Source organism: Tachysurus fulvidraco, chromosome 7, assembly GCF_022655615.1.
Source record: "Tachysurus fulvidraco isolate hzauxx_2018 chromosome 7, HZAU_PFXX_2.0, whole genome shotgun sequence".
Lineage (NCBI taxonomy): Eukaryota > Metazoa > Chordata > Actinopteri > Siluriformes > Bagridae > Tachysurus > Tachysurus fulvidraco.
The window spans coordinates 6,746,697-6,774,485 of record NC_062524.1 but is presented as its reverse complement, the minus strand read 5'-3'; the positions used below and the strand labels follow the sequence as shown (position 1 = coordinate 6,774,485).

General features: G+C 39.2%; 1 protein-coding gene across 2 annotated transcripts; it reads left to right on the top strand.

The window, feature by feature from the left end:
* Window positions 1–227: 227 nt before the first annotated feature.
* e2f3 (E2F transcription factor 3) lies at window positions 228–27,702 on the top strand. Of its 2 annotated transcripts, XM_027133914.2 has the most exons (8): window positions 228–712; window positions 3,185–3,287; window positions 4,857–5,076; window positions 5,238–5,405; window positions 6,233–6,347; window positions 7,010–7,148; window positions 8,455–8,710; window positions 27,577–27,702. In XM_027133914.2, the coding sequence occupies exons 1-7, from the start codon at window positions 470–472 to the stop codon at window positions 8,700–8,702; spliced, it is 1,236 nt and encodes a 411-aa protein (XP_026989715.1). In that variant the 5' UTR covers window positions 228–469; the 3' UTR covers window positions 8,703–8,710; window positions 27,577–27,702. The 2 variants fall into 2 exon arrangements, with proteins under 2 accessions (XP_026989715.1, XP_026989714.1); XM_027133913.2 differs by lacking the exon at window positions 27,577–27,702 and having other exon boundaries at window positions 8,455–8,745.
* The last annotated feature ends 87 nt before the right edge of the window (window positions 27,703–27,789 follow it).

The window sequence follows — 27,789 nt, the reverse complement described above, 5'->3', positions numbered from 1 at the left end:
TTATTCACTATTTGAATTCACGAATAGTTTCATAAAATAGGCGGGGACTTATACCAAAGTCCCCGCCTCCTTTGATTCTATTGGCTCAGCTGTAGCAACATTCGGTTAGTCACGGCGGGCGCCATATGAGAAACGACCAATGGGGCTCGACATGCAAATTTATTTCAAAAATTTCCCGGGAAATCTGAGTTTCGCGCGACCGCCTTTTCGCGCGTAAACCGCATCCCCCTTCATTCATTGTCCGCTTCCTGGAGCCATTTTTCCCTAAGCGGCTCAGAGGGAAGTTCGTTCGCTCTCGTTTCTCGCTTCCATCTGCTGCTTTTTCGCCACCCTTCTTTTCACATCTTGATCGAAACGAACACATAAGACTCTCCTTTCTTGATATCTGTGACTATTTCAAGCGTGTGTTGGTGCGATTATTAGAAAAAGATCATCGAAGTCAGGGAGGTACAAAGCGAGATCTCTGAAGATGAGGAAGGGGTCCTCGGTTTCAGACACAACGATTATATCAACCTCTCTTATTGAGCCGAATATGGGCTTGATTTCGGGCTCCGATCGCCGTTCTGCAGTTTATTCCACACACATCCAAATGATCACACCGCCTTCACAGCCTAATCATGTCCGGGTGTCTTCATCTAGCAGCCTGTATACAACTCCTCTCCAAGGATCTACAAACAGCACCGGCTTGCGACCTGCTTTAGGACGACCTCCGGTAACTCAACTCTATCATTTAGGGGCTTAAACAACAACAGGCAGCGTTTAAGATAACAAACAATCCTGATGATGATCTCATATATTCCATAGCTTCATGCATTAGCAGCTTACATGTGCACTTCTTCTTATACACATACGTACATACAAACATATATATTTACTTTGGACGTTGGTCAATAAGAGATGCATGTGAGCTGAATATAAATCTCATAAGTCTTAGCTTATAAAGTACACAATGTTTATTCTGAATCATACACCAGTTTTTTGGCTTTGGCCTTTAAATGGTTTCCCACCTTCACAACCATGGGCCTGTTTCCTTAACCCTGATATTATCCTAGATGTTTTTCTTAGTTTCTTTTTATATAATCTGGTCATTTCCAGAAAGACAGAGAACTGTTATAACAAAGCTATTACACTACATTACTTCCTGACTAGGTCCATTCTTATCATGTCCTGTATATGAGCTTGTTGTTATTAGTGTTAGTGTTATTATTATTATTATTGTAATTATTGTTATAATTATATACATGAAGCTATTCAACTTTTTCTGTACTCCTAATTCTAAGTTAATCGGCGTTTAAAAGTCTAAAAGTGTCAAATCTTGTCGTAGAGATGGATAAACAGACTTGGAGAACTTGTTTGAGGGCTTTAAAAGCAACAAAGTAAACGCTGCTTAGCTTCTAAAACGAAAGAAAAGTTAGCAAAGTGTCGCTAGCTTCATTGCTAATGGTGTATAAACAAACACAGCTCGGACTTAACAAATAAAACGTCTGGACGATTTCTTAAGAGTGTTTTTTGAGGGGTTAAGTTGAAACTTTTGGCTGGATAGATAGCCTTTTAGCTTGTTTAATGTTTTGAGACATGTCTCTGTAAAGCTAAGTTATGCTGCTACTGCATATAGCAACAACACACACACACACACACACACACACACACACACACACACACACACACACACACACACACACACACAAGGTCGGAGTTTTATCTGTACAGACAGGATTAATAAAAAAAGTTCATCTCTACTACACATGTAAGTGAACTATGTATTTCCTGGCCTGTATAGAGCTGTGTATACAGTATATGTGTATGTGTGTGTGTGTGTGATTGTGTGTGTGTGTGTGAAGAGAAATGTGAAACAGCCCTGAGCTTTGCATCTGTGTTCAGACAAGAGGGATCAAATAGACATAATTGCTGGTAATATTAACCCACGTTAATATTAAAGACGGACAAATTTTAGAGATGATTCTCTTTCAGGTTTTCATATAAACTTTAGGTCTCCTGCTCTATATATTGTCTCAAATGGGAAGCCATTTGGGGATTCAGCCTAGGCCTTGGTTTGTGTAGATGGGGGATGGGGGCTTGTTGCTGTGCAGTTTGAAGAAATATTTTTTTAAATTTGATTTTCTGCTTTACAGTTTTTACATTTGTGATTTTGACCGTCTTAAGTATCACAGCGTTTAGGGTTCAAAACGCAGTTAAGGATCATGTTGTCATTTTTTAAGATCCAGAGTCTCGATATATCAAGAATAAAGTCGTAATAAAACGACGAGGAAAAAAAGTGGATTACTTTACAGATACAATACGTATATCTTGTGACACATCAGTACAGTAGTAGTTATTATTATTAGTAGTAGCATAATGAAATTACTGCGGAGGGATTTATTTTTTTTATTCAGAAAGAACTACAGAGAAATCCCAGGCAGTGGTTTATCGATAGAACCATCTGCGGTGTAACATCTGTAAACTGCAGTGCTATCCCTAATGTTTTATGGCTCATGTATTTGCCTTTAGGCTTAAACGTATCATACGAGACCTTTCGACGCAACACGAGGGCGACTCGGCACGACACCCGCTGGATTTCCACTCCATCGGATCGTTCGTTTTGATTATCGTTCATCTGCACACCTGCTATCAAACAGCATGCTGATGTTACCATCAATACCTCCGGAGGTGCGGTTGGAGGCTGCTTGAGATTTCTCCTTCAACAAAAGAACGATCGGCAAATCCTCATCCGAGAGCAAAATAAATTACCTGAAAATCCATTACCTCAAGCTCATGTTGAAGATGGTTAAAAAAAAACATTCAAAGCCCACATCCTGTTGACTTAAATTTAAAGAAAGCTTTCATTTTCTTTAAATACAGGTTTACTGCAGGAGGACGATCGTCAGTCAGGGGAACACGTTATCATACAGTGTGTCAAAGAAATCCTCCAGGATTTTATTGGGCTTAACTAAAACTGATGCACTGTATTCTGCTTTAATCTACTCAGTGTTGTCTTGGCTTTGTTTAGCGGTCTATTGATTTTTCACTCCTAACGTCATCACTGAAGTGTAACCGGGTGTGATAGCGGTTTTAGCACGAGCGCTAGGATGAATATAACACGCTTCTACTTTGTTTGCTGAGCAAATGGAGAAGATTTGATGCTTTGCTGCATTTTTTCATTTGTCTTAACATTTTGTCTGTTCAGGCCAAACGGCGCTTGGACTTAGACCTTGCTGATCACCAGTACAGCGAACCGGCCCGAACACCGAGGGGTCGCAGAGCAGCTCTCAGAATGAAGAGTCCTAAAGGTATATGATTCTGGTGTGTTTAATGTTAATGTAAATTAGATGTTGAGCCTGGTGGAATTCAGTCGTACTGCGTTTAGAGCAAGACTGCTTTGCCGAACGGTGAAAAACCTCCAACACCTCATTCCTATAAAACTATGCTTTTATAATAAAATACATGTTTAGATGTCTTCCAAAACATCTCACTAGGAAAAATGTTAGAGAATTATAGAGTTCTAAAGTATAGGAATATTAAAGTATAGGGCTGTTGACACTATTGAAAAACTTTACAGTTACTGTATATTCTAATAATATTTCAAGAATCTACAGAATGTCCTGTTTTACCTTCGTCTTGCCACAATAATAACCACTGCTACTGATGTGACACTAAAGGCACAATAAATAAAATAAATGCAGGGGTCAATAATTAAAAAAATCAAGCAGTTTGTCCATTTCGATTTTAGACAAACAATTTAGTATATGATAATTTTTCTTTTCTATCAAAGTTGATGTAATATTATAGCTTTGCCTCCAGTAAGCAGCTTCCATGAGCGAGCACTGAGTACTGTGACACATCAGAACGACGACTGGTTGCGAGTGTTTTTCAATCCTGCTTTCAAAGTCTCAAAATTCAGCTTCATTCATGAGTAGACCGCATACCCAGTGAGAAAAGTGTTAATTAATCCACTTTGACTGTCAGCCACATCACACCTCGGATGTAGATTTGGAATGAGCGTCATATACTATGGTTATATATCATATCGTCATGCAGTGATTTGGTGCATTACAGTTAGACATGAAAAATAAGAGCGAATGTCTGGTAGCATGTAATCTCAGCCCATGAACATTTGGCTGAATGTCTGATGCATATGGCAAAAAAAAGACTTCAGGATTTAAGTTTTCATATGATTGGATACTAACAGGATTTCTGAGAAATGTGTCGCGTTTTTTAATGGTCTGTCTGGAAACAAAGGCGTCGAGACGTTCTAATTCGCTCATGGGACAGAAGGAAGCCGTGACTGTGACAGTGAGCTCTTATGAGGATCAGCTAAATGCTGGATTTTGCCTGCACATCTATAATCTACGGTTACACGCTGATCAACTTTATATTTTCAACATGACGCTGAACAAAACAAACTGAGATTGGTTGCTTCAGATGTCACTCAGATGCCCTCTTGGGAGGTCCTTATTCAATGAAAGCTGCAGACCTTCTGCCATCAGTCTGAAGGTCTGGCTATGTGAGAGTAGATAGCAAGGGTATGTTTCATCCTAGAAAGGAGCATATTAATATTTCATGATTTCACGATCAAACCCGGCCACAGACACCTGACAACTGCACCAACCAGGAAGAATGTTTTGTATTAATTCACCTAATAAATTGTACCGTCAAAAGACCAAGATGAATAAATGGCTCTGTAGTGTCCTTGTTCTTACTCTCACAGATCTCAAAGTTCAGTAAACATCAACCTGGTAGACTTGCCTAAAGCTACTACAATTTCTTCCCAAGCTTGTGGCGATATCTGTGAGCACGATGGATTTGTACACATTCAATTAACATCTGTTTAAAAGTTCCCATTTGTTTCTATGCATCAGCTCCTAAAACCCCACCAGAGAAGTCACGCTATGACACGTCCCTCGGCCTCCTGACCAAGAAGTTCTGCCAGCTGCTGTCTCAGTCCTCAGATGGCGTGTTGGATCTGAACCAGGCTGCCGACACGCTCAACGTCCAGAAGAGACGCTTGTATGATATCACCAACGTGCTGGAGGGTGTGCGGCTCATTAAGAAGAAATCAAAGAATAACATCCAGTGGCTGTAAGTGTGTGTGTGTGTGTGTGTGTGTGTGATCGGTATAAGATGGCCAACTGACTTTACAGTATAATGTCATCCATGTCACTAAAAATGTTAATAGTAGTTTTTGATATTTACAAATAAAAGAAGATGATATTTAGATGATTGTTTGTTGTGCGCTCCAGGGGCTCGACTCTACCCTCGGAATCGGGGCCGGTGTGTCCCCTGGGCCAGCTGCAGACTCTGAGCAGAGAAATGCTGGCCCTGAGAGACGAGGAGAAACGACTGGACGAGCTCATCCAGGCCTGCACTTTCAATGTGCAGCAGATGACTGAGGAGATGCACAACCAGAAATATCCTTTACCGCCCCGAATAAATAAAATATGACGATAGTTCACCATATCAGCATTTCTACACAATGACCGATCACTGATCGGTCTTGAGCCAGAGCAGAGGTTCTGTAAACATTAAAAACGCCACTGGTTTTATATATATATATATATATATATATATATATATATATATATATATATATATATATATATATATATATATATATATATATATATATATATATATATATATATACAGACCAAAAGTTTGGACACACCTTATTCAAAGAGTTTTCTTTATTTTCATGACTATGAAAATCGTAGATTCACACTGAAGGCATCGAAATTCTGAATTAACACGTGTGGAATTATATACGTACATAACAAAAAGTGTGAAACAACTGAAAATATGTCATATTCTAGGTTCTTCAAAGTCACCACCTTTTGCTTTGATTACTGCTTTGCACACTCTTTGCATTCTCTTCATGAGCTTCAAGAGGTCGTCACCTGAAATGGTCTTCCAACAGTCTTGAAGGAGTTCCCAGAGATGCTTAGCACTTGTTGGCCCTTTTGCCTTCACTCTGTGGTCCAGCTCACCCCAAACCATCTCGATTGGGTTCAGGTCCGGTGACTGTGGAGGCCAGGTCATCTGGCGCAGCACCCCATCACTCTCCTTCATGGTCAAATAGCCCTTACACAGCCTGGAGGTGTGTTTGGGGTCATTGTCCTGTTGAAAAGGTGGTGTGTCCAAACTTTTGGTCTGTACTGTATATTGGTTATAAAATAACACATTTGTCGCCTGTCTGACTTTAAAAATCCATCAGGATGTTTTCCTTATCTGCTCCCACGTATGCCTATGTCACATACCAGGACATTCGGAGAATCAAAAGCTTGCAGGACCAAACTGTGATCGCTGTTAAAGCACCAACAGAAACTAAACTGGAGGTTCCTGACCCAAAGGAGGTAAAAAAAAAAAAAAAAAAAAGCTGCTCTCTTTACTGTCACACACACATACAGCAGTTTATCCAGTCGCTGAACTATGAAGTCATTAGTAGGCGTGTCTCCTTCTGGTTTCCATAGTGATGTGACGTGACATACGGCTAAGTACGGTGACCCATACTCAGAATTCGTTCTCTGCATTTAACCCATCCAAAGTGCACACACACAGCAGTGATCACACACACACACACACACACACACACACACACCGTGAACACACACCCGGAGCAGTGGGTAGCTATTTATGCTGTGGCACCCGGGGAGCAGTTGGGGTGGGGGGTGGGTTCGGTGCTTTGCTCAAGGGCACCTCAGTCGTGGTATTCCCAGCCCGAGACTCGAACCCACAACCTTAGGGTTAGGAGTCAAACTCTCTAACCATTAGGCCATGACTTCCCCATCACTGGGTGGTGTGTTCTGTATTTGCAGAGGTTTAAATGTTCTTAAATTCGCTGCTTCTATGGACACATCCAGTCATCGACGTTCATCCTGTTGCCGGAAGTCACCAGCTTTCATTGTGAATGAACGATCTCTAGAAGATTTGTGGCCGCGATTCGCTGTATGTGTGAACGTAGCTTAATTATTACATGCATAATACATAATAATATATCGTACACTTTCTTATGTAGAGTTTACAGGTTCATCTGAGCAGCTCTAAAGGCCCCATCGACGTGTTCCTCTGCACGGACACCAGCGAGTCCAGCACTCCCCTGCGTAACGGCGTGGACGTGAACGGAAACGACACTGCCTTCCTCCGAATGTCCAGAGGTGAGAAACATCTGGCCATAAGAATAATTGTAGTGAGATTTTAAGATTCCGATGCTTACTGTACCTACAAGGCCCTTACACGGGTTAGCTCCTCGATATTTGTCTGAGCTCTTAATTCCTTATATTCCATCTCTTGACCTTCATTCTTCTGAAACTGGTCTTTTAACTGTTCCTTTAACTCGTTTACAATCGATGGGAGATACGGCTTTCTCTTCACTAGCTCCCAATCTTTGGAATTCTTTACCAACTGAGATAAGGCAAGCACAATCTCTCGGCACTTTTAAATCTCATCTTAAAAATTTTTTTTTTTTTTTTTTTTTTTTTTAGTGTAGCTTTTAATTTGAATAATTGTAATTTTACACTGTGCTTATTTTATAGTCTATTTTTGTTGCTTTCATTTTAATCTTTATATTATGTGGTGTATTTTTGTTGATTTTGTTTGCTTTTGTAAAGCGCTTTGAGATGTACTTTTAAAGACGCTATAGAAAATAAAGGTCATTATTATTATTGTTAGGGGTGCACGGTGGCTTAGTGGTTATCACGTTCGACTCACATCTCCAGGGTTGTGGGTTCGATTCCCGCCTCCGCCTTGTGTGTGTGGAGTTTGCATGTTCTCCCCGTGCCTTGGGGGTTTCCTCCGGGTACTCCGGTTTCCTCCCCCGGTCCAAAGACATGCATGGTAGGTTGATTGGCATCTCTGTAAAATTGTCCGTAGTGTGTGAGTGAATGAGAGTGTGTGTGTGCCCTGCGATGGGTTGGGACTCCGTCCAGGGTGTATCCTGCCTCGATGCCCGATGACGCCTGAGATAGGCACAGGCTCCCTGTGACCCGAGAAGTTCGGATAAGCGGTAGAAAATGAATAAATGAATGAATTATTATTGTTATTATTAACTTATCAGTATTTACTGGCATTCAGTTCTGCCGGAGAACCGGAAAGTTACTTACAGGACATTTTTCAATCAGTAATCTGGCCTCAAGTCAGGACTTTAGTGTGAGACATTTTCTGTTGATAACCTTACACAGACATTTTGTGGCCTTTTTAAATTTTAGACGTTTAAGAACAAGCGCTCGGGGCTTCTCAGAGCGGGTTAGTTATCACCATTTACTTCTGAGAATCTGAAGTTCTGAGTATCTACTTTTATTATAAGCTTCATATTAACACAACTGTGGTGTGAGACATGGCAAAGACATTCGATACCGAACATGGACCCGACAACACAGTAGAAAATTCTATATTTTGCCCTTAAGAGATGTACAGAGGTGTAATTTTTTTTTAATTACTTGACCTTGCCTTTTCTCTTAACAGAAGACACCAAAGATACAGAAATGAGCGATTCTCAGCAGTCAAACAGCAGCGTGACGCAGAGCGGGACAGCACCTCTGTCTCCCTTCAGCTCGTCTCTGTCTTCCATCCTGGGCCCGTTCGTGACGCTCTCGCCCGCGCTGCTGGGAGACGAGTACCCGCTGGGCATGGACGAGGAGCAAGGCATCAGCGACCTGTTCGACTCCTGCGACCTGGACATGCTGCCTCTGGACGAGCTGCTCATGGTGTGAGCCTGCAGGTGAACAGGAGATGGTTTACATGTCCATTTTTTTTTTTAAAAACAGGGGAAAATGGACTTGCATGATGAGATGTGCTGGTTGAGTCTGAATCAGTTGGACTTTTGGATCTCCAGTTCCTCCAGCTCAGTTTTCCCTGCTGGATTTGATACCTTTTTTGTTTTTGTTTCCTGTTTCGTCCTGTAACTCCAGAGCGAACGGTGGTCTTTTTAAGCGTGATGTTTGCATAGTGTAGTGAATGTTGAAAGCTTCTTGGAGTTCATGTCTGCAGTTGAGCCACTAAGCTAGAAACCTGGCAACCAGGTAGTTTTTATTTCTTTTGTCTGAGGTTTACAGACAAAACCGATCCCTCGTTACGGCTATACTAGATCAAAACCGCACAACGTTTCTATTTTTTCCGACAAAGCTAGTGCAAAAACGCATAAATCGAGCAGTATGATACCAAGCAGTGCATTACTTCAGGCTGTATATTAGCTACAGTATATATTTAATATCCAGGGTTTCTTATTCTCCACACCTAGAGGACTGTTTACTTACTTTACATCACCTCGTCAGTAGAGGTTTGAGGATGTTTTCGCAACACTTCTTGCTTTTTATGAAGATCTCTTGCGGCAGTGTCGCGTCTGACATGTTCAGTATCTCTACCTCGCATCAGCTTCCCGATACAGATGTGGGAACGATTTTGGAAGAGATTTAGCTATAAATTGGGACGAATTACGGCCATATGGAGTGAACGCAGGGATTTCTTTAAAATTCCTCTAAGATTTATGGATCGTCCTGATCGATGAGCTTTGCTAGCTTTCCTCATTTAAAATGCCTACGAAGCTTGAGCTTGTACATCACCGTAGTGGTGATGCTCCTCATTCTGGACGTGAATCGTGCCTGATTGGATGAGTCTGATCTTCCTGTTCTGATAGATGGATGTACTGTATATATTCAATCCGAATATCGCACGCAAACTTCTAACGTCTTCCGGTCCTTTTGCACGCTGATACTCTGTGCAGATCACCCGTACTACCCTAGCGCCCCAGCACTGATTCTCTCAGGGCAGTTATTCCTACGTCTAAGTGGTGTAGGTTTCTGAATTCTGGCTCTTCGGGACTAAACGGATATTCCTTAAACACAACGATGTCAGCTCAGCATTAAAGCATTACTCAGCCGTAGTGGATTTTCTGATGCCTTACAGAAATCCAGCACATCTACAATAACGTTTTGTACCAGAGTTTCAGTAGTGGGGTCAGGAAGGGCATGGAGATGCAGCTTCATTCAGGGACTTTTACAAATCATGTATCGTATAATATTTACCGTTGACTGTTCAAAAAAAAATAAACCTTTTCCGTGAACATTTCCAACCGTGAGACGAGAAAGGTGTAAAGAATTCGTACATTTATCATCTAGCCCGCTTGAAAATTAAAAAAATCTCCAGCATGCTTGCCGGATTTCAGGAGTTCTTCACTAACAAGCGAGCAGCTAAAGCAAGATAACAACATACTGCACGCTAGCTAATAAAGTGCATATGTGTAGCTATAGAGAGCTATTCTCTCTGATCAAGTTCCTAGCATGTTCATGGTTTCGACCTTGTAAAAAGGTGCGAGGATTCATTCGCAGGTTAATCCACCAAGTAAAAACCTGCCTATCTTAATCGGGGGTTACGTTACAACGTACACACCAAAGGGAAAGTTAATATGCTGTAAGGTTTATTTAGTCTGTTCTCTGGTTGTTGAAAAACAATCTAAATAAATAAATAAAAAGAATCTGTCGCCTAGTAACGAGCAGTACGAACAATTCCTGTCTAAACCCCTGATACTTCGGACACGTGAGGAAATGATTATTGTTAATATTTAAGCTAATGTTGTTAGCCGCTCCACCGGTTCTCCGCTTCATGGAGTTAAACCGACCCATGCTGATAAATAATAATGTTTTTTTTTGTGTGTTTTTTTTCCCACAATGTTTCTATTACATTTTGTGTAGATCTGGTGTAACGTGCCGTTTCAGTTCCGCTTCAAGTGCTAATTAAGGCTAAGAGTGTAGCTGTAACTGCTTGGATCTGGTTCGATCTTAGCGTTCCTCCAGGATTGTCAGGATGATTACGGGCACCACGTAGAAGCTCTAACATCTCATCCGGAAGCACAATCGAAACTTCACCTATTCGTCTTTCCAAATGAACTTATTTAAGGTCAATTATTGTTTTTTTTTTTTTTTTTTCAGGTACTTAAATTTAATTCCCGTTACCAAAACGTAGCATCGAGCATGACCAAAGCGAAGTTTATACCGAATTCTGTAGGAAGCAAGAACAGTTTTTTTTTTTTTTTTTTTTTTTTTTTCCTTCGCCGAGATCTCTGTACTAAATTCTTTACGGATTAAATATGAAGGAAACGTATCAGACCTTTCAGCATGTTTAAATGACGGAAATGAGGACGTTCTTCGTGGTTCTGCGTGCGCGCGCGTGTGTGTGTGTGTGTGTGTGTGTGTGTGTGTGTGTCTTGCATACGAGTGCACTGGCAGCTGATTTCCCTGCACTTTGCTATCCAGAATATGATGTAAAATAAATATCTAACAAAAAAAGCCTGAAATTGTACAAATGCTAAAATGTGTGTTTTTTTTGTTTGTTTTTGTGCGTGTGTGTGTGTGTGTGTGTGTGTGTGTGTGTGTGTGTGTATGTTTGCCCTTCTATAAGCTTTTGCAACTCAAGGGCACAATGCAGATGATTCAGGGTCAGATTTAATTTCTCTCCAGCGCCACTTTTTTTCTCTTAGTTTTTTTTAAAATGCAGTTTTATATTTGTGGCATGGCTGTGTGTGTGTGTGTGTGTGTACATGGTTGCAAACTGTTTTGAATAAAGTTTTGAATGCAAAGTTTGTGGTCTGTATGTTTACTCGTTACATAAACTGTAATGAAGTCCTGAAGTTTGTTTGGACGATTAAAAATAAAAAAATAAAAAAGATCCAGTCCTTGAGGCAAAAAATGGAATTTGTGCCTGTTTTGGGAGGTCTGTTGAGCATAGCAGCTTTAATTCATTTATTTTTCTCTTATGTCCCACTCCACAGTGGTGGTTAATGATGCTTAGGACTTTAGGAATTTATAGCTGTATTTGCAAACAGAAATTTCCCAACATACTGAAGGCAAAATGTAAATGGAAAAGTTTTTAAAAACTGTTTATCAAACCCATTTCTGACCTCTGCGATGCCCCAAGTGCTTGTTCATAAACCTCTAAAATGTGAAGGTGTTTATCTTCATCCACTAAAATTCAGTGTAAGATTATCAACAGGGGGAAAAACACACGTCTCACACTGAAACACTACAGAGTCCTGACTCAGTTTAGATCAGACTCACAGTCAGAAAATCATTCATTAGTTTAAACTGAATGAAAATGTCCCATAAGTCGATTTATGAAAATACCAGTGCACTTGTAAAAAAAAGTACTAATGAAGACTCTCGGTCATAAATCTCAGTTTTCTTTGTATTAGTTCCTCTAATTAGTATTAAAAAGTGTATTAGCTTATAAAGTCATAAATGAGGTCCTAATTCTGAGACAAAAATCATGTTCAAGATACTCAAGATAATCATAATTGAGATAGTATAGAATAACCATAAGCAATTCATGATTTTGAGATATTATCTCATAGTCGTGAATGAGATTGTTCATTATCTTGTGTTCATTATTTCATGATACTATCTTATGTAGCAGGCCAACGGATGGATAAATGAAACTCAGAATGATGGATTATCTTATAATCGTGACTTAGTTTCAGGATAATATTCATCTCGTGATATATCACCAATCTATCTTGTAATTAATATGACACCATTTTGAAATATGAGATAGTATCTTGAAATTATGACTTGGCAGCCAGGAGGGCATTTATTTATTTATTTATTTATTTACTTGGTTTTGGAAGTTTTTTGTTTGTTTGTTTATTTTCAGGCATTTGTTAAGTGCTAAAATTATTTTTTTTTCAAATAACAAAACACAACCCCCCCAAAGGACAATTCCTTACAATAATCAAAAAGAAATTGCCTAATTTGCCCCAACCACCCCCCGACCCCCTTCTATTTCCTGACACTAGATGGCAGCGACTCCAAATGAAAACAACTTGAGAGGAAATTGTAATTGAATGTCTTTAAACCCCGCTGTGATATGTTCTATAAACAAATCTTCTAAAAGCGCCATGCTTCTATTGCCTTTTCTTTTTTTTTTGTATTAAATATCGAGGAATGCAATTGGGTGCTCATGATATTGTTTTTCTTTTTGTTTCCATTTAAACGAGTATTGAATTGAACTCAATTTGAAAGAAATTGTCCTTAATCCCGTACATGTTCCATATTCATTTTCGCATGTCCGAATCTCCTGGCAGCTGGAGCGTGTCATCGTGTCATGGGGCAACGTCTCGAAACACAGGCCACTGTGCGCCAGGCTTCTCATTGTGAATCAGGGCACGGGAGCAGACGGCGTAATTAGACCGGAGCCGGATGACTGGCGTAGGGTGCAGCCTCCCCTTATCTCTCCTCATAGCTGAATGATGTTTCTCGGCTCTTTGTCTGGCCGAGCGCAGCGGTGAATGGACGAGGAAGCTGTGATGTAATTCTTTTCGAGTCTGGACCACTCTGTCTGTCTGCGTATAGGTGGCACTGTGTACACGCTGATCGGCCGTGGAAACACACTTAACCCAGTTCCCCACTTTCGCTTCATGGAAACTTGATGTAGATCATGTTGCTTAATCAAATATGGGTGAATTTTTAAATCCTTATGAGCACATCAGTGTACATCCGTGTATATTTAGTGCAATGTCTTTACACTGTATTACAAGTTTTTTCATTTACAGAACATCTTAAGAATTTGTTTTTATCCTGTTTTTTATTATTTTTTATCTTTTAAATATACAGTATTGATTTTTAAAAAAAATACATTTTAAATAATAAATTCAATCACAATCGTGGCTCGATGGCTGTGAAGCACCGGCATTGTTTAAGAAAGCTGTGATGCACACGTGCGCTGTAAAACCTGAGTGCACGCTAACACGCCTGCCATACTCTATTCCTCCATTCATAAAACTCACTCGCCGTATTTTGGTCGAAGCTGATTTGCTGAGGGATCAGCTACGCTGCGAGACGTGGCCAATCGTAGTGGAGCTCCGTTCGGTATGTTTAGGCTGCGGGAGTGAGAGGGCGCCGAAAAGCTTCTCGTTCATAGCGAGCAGCGGTGAACGGTTTACATGTAACCACGGAGGATGATGTGGAACATAATGCTGTTCTGGGGACTGCGTGGAGTAGAAGTGGCTGGTGACATCCTGCTCTATCATAGTGTGTAGCGTGTGTAGTGTCTTAACTCTAAAATCATGTATGTGTGCGGAACGTTCTGGAATTCAGGATGAATTTACAGGCAACAGGCGTTATCTATGTTGAGGCAATTATCGGAGGCATTGTGCCTTTCGATGTGAAAGCACGCGTGTTAAATCTAAGAATTGTGTATGTGTGTAAGTGATGGAGGTCTACAGGGAAAATGCTTGTGTGATTCTATTTACTATCAATTAAAGGCATTTCTCTTCATGTTGGGAATTCAGGCATCAAGTCTGCACGTTATTTATGTCACTGCCCGTGTTAAGCCAGATTAATTTCACTGTAGGGAGCTGGAGTCGTTCCTAAAAGCCACCTCGTTAGAGTTTAGATTTGTATTTAGCCAACCGTCTGCTTTTCAAAAGTACACAATAAGTGTAAGGGCTACAGGAAATATCAAAAATGAAACGGAAATGGATGCATTTAAGTTTAACTTCAGCATTCATAAGGCTACGTAAGCCCTTCATGTAGACTAATGTCTCAGCCTACACAAACCTCTATAAGGGCTTATTCCAACAGTTGACAAATGTCATAAAATACTTGCTAAGATGACAATATGTAAAATGAACATGAATCGATATATGTATAATGAATATATTTAAAACATGTTATAATGCCTTAAGAATGCATGCATGATCTCATTGTACATAATCCCTTCATGATCATCAACATCTAAAGCTACATACATAGATATTCCTTATTCCAACAGGTACCAAACTGTGTTAACACTTTCTATGAAGGCAATAAGTATAATGACCTACAAATATATTCATAACACATTATGATTCTTTATGAATTCATCATGACACTTCATTTATGTATTAATAGGTCACTGGACATAAGCCCTTAATGATCAACATCTAAAGCAATTTACATATATATAATGCTTTATTCCAACAGGTGCTGAACATTATCTATAAAGCAATATTTATAATGAGCGAAAAATACATTCATAACACATTATAATGCATCTGCATGGTATTACACACATAGTTACGATTATTTATGCATTTCAGTTTATGATAATGTCCGAGCATTTATACATTTTTAAAATCATACAGTATAAGTATTGTCTATGACACATTATAATGCCAAAACCAAAAAGAAAATACCGCTGGTGATAAAATGCATTATAAACTCTACTTATATAATCATGTTAACAATTCATAATGCAATCAACATTGTTATACAGTGTAATGTATTTTCATAAACAATTATAACAATGCGTATAATACTTTATTTAATGCATTATAACATGATGTATTAGAAATACTGTTCATAACACTTTATAACACTAATATCAGAGAATCAGTGGACCTTTCCGTAGTCACTATATAACAAGATGTCAGGAGAGATTATCTGGAATTTATCATTTTAAAGGTGCCGTTCCACACAAAACCGTTTTTACTTGTATTTTTTATACGTATTAGGTCCATATGTGTTTGTGTTGTGTCGGAAATGTGAAAATGAACTGCTACCTCCCTGTCAGTTCTAGCCACTTAAAAGAAATAAGCGAAGAAATCAGGTCAGTTAGAAAAGCTGCCCAGAGTGACGTAGAAATGATGGAGCTCATTACTATTTATGAGCTCTCCCACTTGAGACCGCACCCACAGAATTCGTGTAGCTCAGTGAGTTTCCTTTACAGCAAGGATGGCTGAACGTCAATATACCTGAAGAAGCCGTTCTGCCGCAATTCCAGGTGATTGTAAACAAAGTTCCTCTAGCCTAAGCTACTTATTGCGCTGGGTGAATGAATAGTCATGCTCTCATATCCTAGCGGTTAGCCAATCGGAACCAAGCAGCATAGCTCATTTAATATTAATGAGAACTGGCGCAAATCGAGCTGAGTCTTCCTGCAGGCTTTTTATACCACACTAAATGGCTTGAAACAAGGTAACCAAGGCATTTTTTCCACAAAAAATGTTACAGAGTCCATGGTAAACGTCAGACATTACCACAAAAGTAATGAAATACGTGTGGCAGGGCATCTTTGACAATTCATAACGCATAATAAAGATAGCTGCAAAGTATAATGCATTTTAATGAATAATTATTATTTGAATTCCTTATAACACATAAATATATCTAAAGTGCTTTATAATTATGAACTGCCTAGAAAAATGTGTGTTATTTGTTTTTATGTTGACATAACACCTGAGTCACATGACATAGGTTTGATTATGTTATGACGCTTTCAAGGCTGTACTTTAGTTCAGAAAAATGTATTGTACAGTACTTCACATTGACTTTACAGTGCCATAAGTATTTATAAGCATCTTATAAGTAGAAATATGCAGTAAACGTATGCATATTTATTACAATGTTATTACAGTTTAATAGTCATCTGTCACTGCATATGAAATAATACAAAAGCAGCTGAATTAAGCCTTTAGTGTTATGTCGAACCTCATGGAAGGCTTATGTAGGTGTTGTGTAGCCCTATGAACGTTGACATTAAGTAAAGTGTTAGTGGGTGTTTTAGCTTTATTTCACTGCTCTGTTTTGTTGATTAAACTGCTGAACAGCACAGACTCAGTGGCCGTCTGTTTGAGTGATGAACCGTCTCAGTTGCTGTGTGAAATGGATTTGATTGATTGAGTTGTTTCTGTAACAATCTGATTTGGATCGAGACCTTTGGAGAAAACGCTTCACGTAAGCCAGTTTTCCACTTTCATCTTGTCAGAGGCAACTTATCAAATATTTATGTACTGGTATTAAATCTGAAGAATAATAATAATAGTTACTGACTAACCAACTTTTTTTAATGGACCTTTTGCATTGATTTATTTGATTGAACATGTCCATCAGGAGCGATGTAGGATTCTTCCAGAAAGATCTTGCTGATCATGCTGACATTGTGACTCTAATGGATAAGCATTCCTTGTGCAAATGAGTGAATTTGCCATTTAGCTCTTAATAAATTCTTGAATGTGGAAATGTGCTAAATCGCTGTACGGTTCGACTCTTTCAAGCGGAGATTCGAGTGTCCTTCTGGTCTGCTGCTTAAACCCTATGATTGTCTCACACTTTCCCTTCAGTCGAGTGCTTTTGCTCCATCACACATCCTCTCCGTGTCTCCAAGTGACCTGTTCTTGTGTAGATGAGCTAACGTCTGCCCCCTGCTTCACTAGCAGCTGCTCAGAGGACAGTGCAAATTGGCACACTGCTGATCTGCCTTTTGGGCTTGAAGCTTTTTCCTGTTCTTTAATACTAATTTGATGGTATATATCTTGATGAAGAGTGGCCTTTTTACAGGCTGTTGCTTAAAAATGAAAAACGACAACAACAAAAAACAACAAAAACTTAGCATTGTCTGTTTTAGCTCACCTGCTGTTAATGGCCTATCACAGTATAGCAATAGGATAGATAGATCAATAGATCGATAGATCGATAGATAGATAGATAGATAGATAGATAGATAGATAGATAGATAGATAGATAGATAGATAGATAGATCATCATTCATTCTAATTCATAGGAGTTTGTGCTAGATTTAAAGGAAGTACAATATATCAACATTAACCAAGAAATATACAGTGTATGTACAGGCAATATACATTAATGGTGGTAAACTTGGGTAAGCAATGTGGATGAACTTAGAGTTACAGTATATAGAATTATAATTGGTAGAAAAGATGCAACAGAGTGTACAGAGTGAAGCAGAACTGCTATATGATTACAGCCAGTGAAGTATTAGTGAGACCTCAGGGGTCCTAGCAGTGTAGTGTAGGTTCAGTAGGTTCAGAAGGCTGTGTGGTAGAATAGTCTGGTGGTATGTGTGGCGGTTTGTTGCAGAACACCACCGTCATGGGTTTGATTGTGTGCTCAGTATTACATTTTATTTGACAATACACACTCAAATCATGTTGGATGTATGAAAAAAAAATTGTCTTAATGTTACTCAGTTCAGTCATGTGGAACAAACAGATATATGCATTGAATGAAGTTAATTCAGTAAGCTTTTTTTCCCCCCTTGGTGTTATTAGTTCAGCTTCTATTTGTACCTGTATTTGTACCTGATTAGAACATGGTTTACTCAGATTGGTGCGAAAAGACCTTAAATGAGCTGCACTGAGCATTGATCTCAATCCCACAGAACACTTTGGGAGTGGAGGTAGCAAAGGAGGAACACCTCAGTCATAATGGCCATTGTTTTGGATTGGGATTTTTTTGTATACGTTATTTATACACTTTTGATCATATGTCTTAAAATCCTTATAATTTATAATTTCAACCATATAATGAATGTGAAAGTGACGTGACATACGGCTAAGTACGGTGACCCATACTCAGAATTTGTTCTCTGTGTTTGACCCATCCAAAGTGCACACACACACACCGTGAACACACACCTGGAGCAGTGGGCAACCATTTATGCTGTGGCGCCCGGGGAGTAGTTGGGGGATTCGGTGCCTTGCTCAAGGGCACCTCAGTCGTGGCCGGCCCGAGACTCGAACCCACAACCTTCGGGTTATGAGTCAGACTCTCTAAACATTAGGCCACAACTGCCCATATAATGTCTTAATGTCTGGTAAGGTAGCAAAGTTTGATTCGCCTAATAATGCATTTCAGCACGGTGAAGAAGTGAGTAGTGTTGATGCTCCAGGTTCTGATTCTGAGCTTGGGTTAGTGTCTGCGCAGTGTGTTTTGTACTTACAGAATACAACTGCAATTGAAGACAAACTGCCTTGCTCAAATGCCCATCAGTGGCAGCTCAGTGGTGCATCTCATGACTTTTGGATCAGTAGCTCAGCAGGCCAGTGCTTTTTGATCCACTGGTGCCAGGAACACACATTTTGGACACACAAGTTGAATCGCTACGTCTGTATTTTATACATCAGAAAAACAGATTGCGTCTCTCATCTGCATATGATTTGCATACACTCACACAACCCTCCTCTTCTCTTCCAAGCTCAGCCAGTTGGAAATGTCAAGAGGCCATATTAACTAGTTTTTTAGTTTGTTCCTCATTTGCATAAGAACAGTTCTGCAGAGGTTGCTCCAATAGGTGACCTTAATTGCCTGCGTCCTTGCCAAGCTCTGATTGCAATTAATTTCATTAAGCATATTATCAATATAGCCAGAAGAATACATTAGCATGCGTTTGGGACCAGGATGCGCAAGCTGTTCCCAATCAAGGAGCCTTTTCCGCACGTGGATGTCCTGTCATGCTTTTCATAAGGATGAAAAATTGGGCTTGGCTCTGATGGGTCTTGAGCTTATCAGCATGATCAATCTCACTCAGCAGTCCAAACAGTGACGCATTCATTACTTTAGGTGCAAGATCAGAGAACAGCTTTGAAAAATAGTGGCATTTTGCTATTAGTTAATATAGAGACTTCTCTTCACACACTGACAGCAGATTTAAGTCAAAGTAGACTTTTGTAGTGAAAGTGTGCTTCTTTTTTCGATACATGTTCATTTCTGAGCACTATATGACTTTATTAACATATCCTTCTATTCATACATTCAACCCAGTAAAAACCAAACAAAGAGGTCATACAGCTTTTGTTGGATTTTGAAGCCGTCTTCAATTTCTCATCTTCCTAATCTTCTTAACAGATGTATTGAGAAATGAGTTATGTTTTCACCGAATAACAAACTAATCCCATATTAACTTGTGTTTTGTTTATTTCCCTATCATGTCCCTGTGTGTTAAATCCAGCATTGTTATGAAGGGTGCTGATGAGGAACAGGTTCTCCTACTAAGGCATGCCATCTTCATCACACCTTTCTTGTGTGTGAGCTGGGCTACATCCAATTTGTCGCACACTACTATAAAAAAACATCATTTTCCCTAATTCAGTATTCCTTCAAGAAGCGCTCTCACCTCTAGTCTCGCAAGCCTGATCTCCAGCAGATGCTATAGTGTGTGGTACATTTTCCTGAATGCAGCCAAGAATCATTTGCTTAAACAAAACTATTTGATTGACACGGTGGTCGCCCAACCACAGAAACGATTCTGTAAGATAATCTGATTTACGTACCACTAATTGCTTCAAGCAGTAGTCTTTAATAACTTTTGACAGGATATCTTAAACTTTTTTTCAGTCCAGTGATCGCATCAATTAGCATCCAATCCGCTAATTGTATTGCAGTGTTACAGTTTGAAAAATCAGATTGCACCCTTCAAGATTCGGAAGGTTGTGGCCAGAAAAGTGTACAGAAATAGCTAGATACTATGTGGACCACACGCTGAATGTCTGAGATTTCAACTAGCTCACAACATGTTAACATGTTTTAAAATGTGATTAAAATTTAGGAATGATGGACAAATGGCAATAATTTAAACTGTTACAGTATAACGTTTTCGTTCTGGTACACCTTGTTGGTCAGGTTTGGGAAATGAGTTATAGCATGATAGTTAAATTTGTTTTTGCACAACGTACAGGTGAGGACATGAGAGAGCTGGACAGGCTTCATGACTACAGCACTGCCACTTTGGTATGTTTCGCTAGGGATCAACCAGAAGCTAAATCCCACTAGCAGAAGGTATTCAGCAGGTAAACAGGTTTATGGGTGACATAGGACACCATATATACTGACATGAATGAAAATATGTTTTATACATAAGACGATTTAAGCAAAATAAAAAATCTTGGACACCATCGAAGATTGCATTAATTCTAAGAATCGATATGCAAGATGTCCAAGGTTACAATGGATTATGAATCGATTATAGTAATGATGGTGATGAAGCTTGATGAGAACACAAAAACACATGAGTACACACAATAAAGCCTGTTGGCTATGTCCTAATGAATCAGTGTGTTACCTTTGTGCTGTGCTCTCACAGTATATAATGTGGTATATGTTTTATTTCATTGCACTGATGCTTTGTGATATGTTACAGTGGCGCACTGGGTAGCCTCGGGTGTCAGGAACCAGGCCGTCTGCACGCTCGTCTTGAGCGCTACTCAAGCTGTCACAGCCCACAGGGATGTGTGTGTGTGTGTGCATTAACTCCGTGTGACCAACTCTGTCATCCCAGGCCAGATTATACACACCATGTTAGACATGACAGCTGGCCTCCTTACAGCATGTAAACTGTATATGGGGCTTATTCTTTCTGCATTGGTGTGTGTTGCTGCTTTTGTGTGTGAATATGAATGCTAGTCAGAATGAACTGATAATGTTCGGAGAATACAAAAATTTGATTAAAATTATGAAATTATGTTAGAAAGATTTATAGAGCATCTGGTTGAGACTAGAGATGTGCATCAGGACTGGGATCCTGTAGGAACACAACAATAAAGTGTGAAACGTATGTTTTTTTACTTTCATGCAGCCCGTGTTCTTTCACATGAATATAAAATTGTTTGTTAGTGACTGCCTGGGCGGGTTCGTGGTTTATTATATTAGTCTACTAGATTGTTTCTATTTTGGGAAACCGATTAAATGTGTGCGTGGTAACAAACATAAACAAATCTGTAGCAGGATTTAACAAAAACGAAGTGGATAAAACTCACGTGATGTAGCTGAGATTGAGGAACTCATACGCCATGTGTCATGGACCCTGCTGGTATTTCTATTAGGTTTTTAAATTCCCATAGTTTCTAGGAGCAAACGGATAGAATTTGTTATTTAAAAAAATGCTTAAATGGGTTTGAATCTGAATACAGATATAAATATTTGGACCACTGAGCAAACACGATAGAGACACTGTGTTCCACCATGAGTAGCTTATTTCTGTTGTTTCTTCTGATTATTTATGCTTTATATCCATCATCGCAGTCAATGTTAGGCTTAAGTTCCTCATTTCAACCAGCATTCTTTCAGTTTCTGGCACTTTCCTGAAGATCCTGGCTGTTTTTCCTCAATATTGTTGTTCAGCTGTGTGTGGCCCAGAACAGTGGCTTCTTTTAAAGGCTTTTCTGACTCACATTAGGATAATCACCTACAGGTTCTCAGAAACAAGCTTCCCATCACCGTCACATCCTTTCTCCCTTGTTTCTTGTTCCAAAGCTACTTGAATTCCACTACTCAATCCCTGTTTGGATTTACAAGGTTATTAAGGTCAGACACTGTGTGTGTTTGTATGTGTATATGTGTTAACAGAATGCTTTTAGTGGTCGTGACCAGTAAGCTGGTACGCAGGGGTTTTTCCCAGGCTTGTCGTGCGCCAGACACTGTACCCTGTGGCCTCGGTGGCATCGCAGGCTATATTTTTCTTTTTTTTTTTTTTTACTACAACACACTCATTGTTGAAGTGTGGCAAAGGGAACATGGTGGTAAAAAGCACATGCCAGAAATAGAATCCAAAATGAGGGATAAATAAAGGTTTTAGTTATTTTCTAATGTAACAGGCTGAACTTCAAAGTAAAAAAAAAAAGAATTTGGCTTTAGAACCAACCAAAGAAACAGAAACACAAAAATCCTTACAGCAAACCGCACTACATTTATTGAAGGGTTACACTCCAGTATTTAAAAGTCATGACCTCATGCATTATAACCTTGATTGCAACATTTATCACAATAACTACAGTACTTCTCAGAAATATTGACCGCTTGGGTTCCTACTTGGTAGAACCCCCTACCAAGTCCTCTGAGGTATCTTGATCAGCTTTTCACATCTGGATCCTGAAATATTTACCCATTTGTCTTGGAAAAAATGCTCAAACACTGTCAGATTCCATAAAGTCTATTGGTAAACAGCAATTTTCAGGTCTTGCCACACATTCCTAATGTGTTCTGGTGGCAAGACATTTATGCAGTAATAGCTTTTATGATTTCATTTGTAAATGATTTTGTGAACTATGTTTGTGTGTATGTGTGTGTTTAAGATCCCTACTGTATCTTGTTTTTGTATGAATGGTCATGCATGTCATGTGTGTGTGTGTGTGTGTGTGTGTGTGTGTGAGAGAGAGAGATGATGAGCTGGTCAGAATGCAGTAATGTCAGCCATGTGTGTGACTTCTTTGGTAGAGGACATCCAGTGGGTGGCTCTTGGCACTGAACTGCTAACCAGTCTTCCAGGAAGAAGAAAATCATATATTGAAGAAACCATTGTATGAAATGAGCAGTAAAATTGAGTTTGTAGTTCCGGGCTTTCTGCTACCTGACAGATGCAGGATTTCTTGGAATGCGTCTGTGCTGTGTCGAGTATAAACACAGAGTCAAAGGGCTCGTTGTAGCGAGCGCTTGCATGCCAGCGGTGCTTCTGCTGTGAGAAAACGGTCACTGGCAAAATTCATAACACTGAAACATTTTCTCCACCGCTCAATTATTCATGCAACGCCACCCGACCTCCCTGTTAGACCGCAGATATGAATCATCTGTCTGTTTATGCTGAGCTCATCACAGTTGCTTATAAAACGACGTTAGTGCTAGGGGTTCGTCTCTTTTTCTGCCCGCATGCACACATTTTGACCTCTGTATGGCCCAAGTGATAACAAAAAACAGCCTGTGAATGCGCAGCCTTGCCTCTTCCCACCGCAGCAGTGCTGGCACCCACATGAGGACACAGCTGGCACCCAATGTGCAGGCGCTCTCAGCCCAGGCTGCTCAGTCCATTTTAAAGTCGTTTGTGGCGGGATCGGCTCTTTGGCTGTCTCGGGAGACTTGCTGCTCAATGTCGGAGAAACGAGAGGGAGTTTTTCAGAGCTCCTCGTGTGTCTGAAAGTCGATGCAGAGACGGAAATATAACCGGCGATATAGCATAGATGAGAAAAGGAGTCGAAGGAAATCTAATTAGGATCGTTTAATTGAATCCGTTTTCCCTCCAGTAATGTGGCTCATGGGAGTATTGTGTGTTTTTCAGCCTGTCAGAATCACATCGCACGAGGCGATTCTATATTTCAGCTCGGATGCGTGCGCTTGTATCAGACATCAAAAGCGTTTTCCACTCTGGTGCTTATTGGCGTCTACAGAGTGTCAGCTCTCATTTAAAAGCACTCCCACTCATTTCAGATTTTTTATTTGCCCCATTTATTTAAACCTGATTTGGATCAACCAGTTTGTTTTCCTTGCTTGTAATGACAAGTCACTGACATACACTAGCATATCAAGTGTATTAATTCTCCAAGCAGCTGCCTTCATTCCTGCTTATTTTGGAGCGCTCTAAAAATGCAAAAGTGCCGAGCCATAAACAAAATTTGTCCCACTTCTTTAGCTTCTTCTGCTTCGGCTCAGTTTGTCACAGCATAACTTCTCACTTTCTCTTCACTGCTGGAAGAGAGATAGAAGTTCAGTGCAATTCGAGTTAATTCAGTTGTATTCATAGAGACGTGTTTGACAATAGATATGGTCACAAATACAGCTCGGCAGAAATCCGAATGCACATTTCGAGCCCTAATGAGCGAGACTGAGGTGACAGTGTCAAGGAAAAACCACCTGAGAGGACACGAGAAAGAATCCTTGAGAGTACACAGCTGTTGTAGAGTAAAGGCAAACAGTATTGAGTGTGTACATTGGCTTCTCTGTTCAGGATGATGAGCGAAGGAGAGTTTCATGTTAAAAGTCTACTTATATATATATATATATATACACACACATACAATCATGGCCAAAATGGGCACCTACATTTTCCATAAATAAGTTTTCTCACAGAAAGATACAAGCACACATGTTTATGGCCTTGTGTGTTTATCAATGCCCCTGTGAGAAATACTTTTTTTTGGCATAGATAATAACATGAATAATATCAGGCTACAAAGAAATTAGGTTCAGATTTTAGGCTCCACTGTCAAAGACAAAATAAATAAACCACTGCAAAATTATAAATCTCACAAATATGTTTGCAATTTACACTATTTAAGGATGTACGTAATTCTTAAAACACCCTCACATCATCTTATTCTGGAAGGATGATATAATATCTACTGCTGGAAACGAGTGGGACTGGATACTGATGTGCGACCCCTGGCTCTGAAAGTCTTCTATTACAGTGGAATTCATGATGTCAGTTTCAAGGAATTTATTACACATTTTGAATCCTTGCCACATCACTTGACTGTATATGAGGTAATATTAAATTGTTAATGGTCCAATAAATCAAAATAATTTTTTAAAATAAATAAATAAACAAACAAACAAACAAACAAACAAATAAATAAATAATCTAATAAACAGACAAATAAATAAAAAGAAAATCCTAGATAAAAACTAAAAATAAATAAATAATATTAATAAATAATAAATAAATGATGAAATAATAAAAGTAAAGAGTCTTGGTATAAATGAAACCATTGCCTATATATTTAATATTCTTGATATAATAATAATAATAATAATAATAATAATAATAATAATAATAATAATAATAATAATAATAATAATAATAATAATGTATTATTATCAGCAACTTGTAACTTAATTGTGGTTAGTGATGTATTTTAATGATGTACTCCATAATCTATCAGGTTTTTTAGGCAAAGTTTTTTTTGGGGGGGGGGGGGGGGGGTTTGTGCATTCGAGAGAACCAACACAACCAGAATATCTAAACCTAAGTAAACATGTTGTATCTTATGAAACAGCTTTTCTTCTTAGAGTAATATAGCTGGTATTTTCATCCCAAGCTAGTTGGACATATAACACATCCACTTCTTCTCAGCATTTCCTGATTATGTTGAATCAGCTGTATTAGATGAGGAAAACACTACAACGTGCAGGACAAGGCTTTGTCCAGGATCAGGGTTGTGAACCTGTGAATTACACTGTGGTCGGTGTTGTAACATCTTGCTCCATCTCAAGCACCTGCCTCTCTTAAAGTCTCTGAATGTCCCTGCAAATAACTGATATGTCCTTAATGATGGCAGACATTTCTAGCTCACAGGCTGAAGGATGTAGCCTCAAGGAGGTGTCAAGTGGAGTACTGAAAAGTATCCATTTTCTGTGACTCTTTTCTAATGCGGAGAGCGAAGACCCAATCTCTGAACTTTTTTCTGCACCTGAGACTCTTCTCTTCTGTGAGCGATAGATCCTCTCTCTATGAAGCTATAACTTTTCTGGTACTATAAAATATCAAGGATAAGTGTTTACATTTTCTTTGTAACAAGTCAAGTTGCCATTTTTTGTTTTTGAAGTTATATCTCATTCAAAGAGATGATTCCATCTCCATGTGGTCTCTGAGTACAACAACCTAACAACCTAATCCTAATCAATACACAATTATCAGACTGTATCTGACTGTAGAAACGACATTATTCATAATAACACTCTCCGGTCTTTATAACAGCTTATAATCACACCCTATAGTGTCACCCAAATAAAGATGAGGTTCACTTTTAAGTCTGGTTCCTCGCAAGGTGAGTTTTTCCTCATCACAGTCACCTCAATCACCTTAGACTTGTTCATTAGGAATAAATACAAACACATTTAAATATAAGTCTAATATTTATCTTTTAGTACTATATTTCCTATGTTCTGTGAAGCTGCTTTGAGACAATATCCATTGGTAAAAATGCTATATACAAATAAAATTGTATTGAACTAGCATGTTGGCTGCATTGTGGTTATATGGAAGAAATGGAAAGAAAGAGAATGATGCAACATTTACCTTTTTAGTTATTCTGCAAGATCTACAGTGATTATTTTATCTTCTTGCTCCCCAATTACAATGACCTGAACCCCATCTCCGTGTAACAAATGTTTAATAATGGATGGTAAATTTAATTAGAGAAATGGAGCCAAGCACATGCTAGAAAAATAATTCAGTTCTATCACACAGTGCTTGAGAAAGGTTAGGATGCTGCAAACCTTTTCCAAAGCTTGAGAAATGCCATACAGATCTGCATTAACCTGCACGACCCTGACCTCAACTTCATGACACCTAATTTTTTTTTTGTTTTTTGTGTATTTGTTTTTCATTTTTAAACATTAATTTGTTTTTTCTGTTAGCAAAGCAGAACTGTTATTTTATTTCCGATCACCTACGGTAGCTGCGTAACAAACCGAATGCCGTGATTTAGATTGAAAATACATTAATGCATGTTCTGTGATCATAATTACGGATTGGTTGTGATGCTTTTGAATGAGCGGAGTGACTGACTGACTGACTGAGAGAGAGAGAGAGAGAGAGAGAGAGAGAGAGAGAGAGAGAGAGAGAGAGAGATTGACTGCTTCACTCCACAGCTTGTGTACAAAAGCAGCCAGGAGGCTTTGTGGAGCAGTCGTGTGGCTCAGGCTTTTTAAAATTCAAGCTTCCCAGTGAAAAGGCACCTGAACTCACCCAAATTAGAGAGTCGCCCATCTTATAGAAAGGCCCCGTTTGTCTGCGGCTGAATAGGACTCATCAGGAAGAGTCAGGCTTGATTTTGAATAAAAAGGCATTTCCCTGACGTTAGACTTGACTGGAGATACCGTAGATCTTTCTCTCATTCTCCCACTTTCTCTGTCTCTCTCTCACACTCTCTCACTCATCCTCTCTCTTTCTTTTTTATACTCTAATCACACATTCTGATCATTTTCCTCTTTGTCTCTACAACCTCTCAAGTATTGAAAAAAATAAAGATAAAAACAGGCAGCAATGCATTTTAATTAATTCTAATGAATATGCAAATTGACACGAATCCTCTGGATAATGTGGTCTTTTCAGACTTCGGATGTTTGGAAAGGGAACGAGTGTGGAAAGGAGGGGAGCGATGGATGGGACACATATTTTCCTCGGGAAACACAATCAGCACAGCATTCATCCACAAGGCCATGTGTAGAAGCAAAATTCTGCGCTTTAATCCACTTGTATTTATGTGTGGGCTTTTTGTCTGTTTTCAGTCTTCGGTGCTGTAAGGTGATGTGTTTTTAATAAAAA

Coding starts and splice junctions, on each gene's coding strand:
- e2f3 (XM_027133914.2), top strand. CDS start 470: ATGAGGAAGGGGTCCTCGGTTTCAGACACAACGATTATATCAACCTCT. Junction 3,288..4,856: donor CAGAATGAAGAGTCCTAAAG/GTATATGATTCT, acceptor TCTATGCATCAG/CTCCTAAAACCCCACCAGAG. Junction 5,406..6,232: donor GAGGAGATGCACAACCAGAA/ATATCCTTTACC, acceptor ATCTGCTCCCAC/GTATGCCTATGTCACATACC.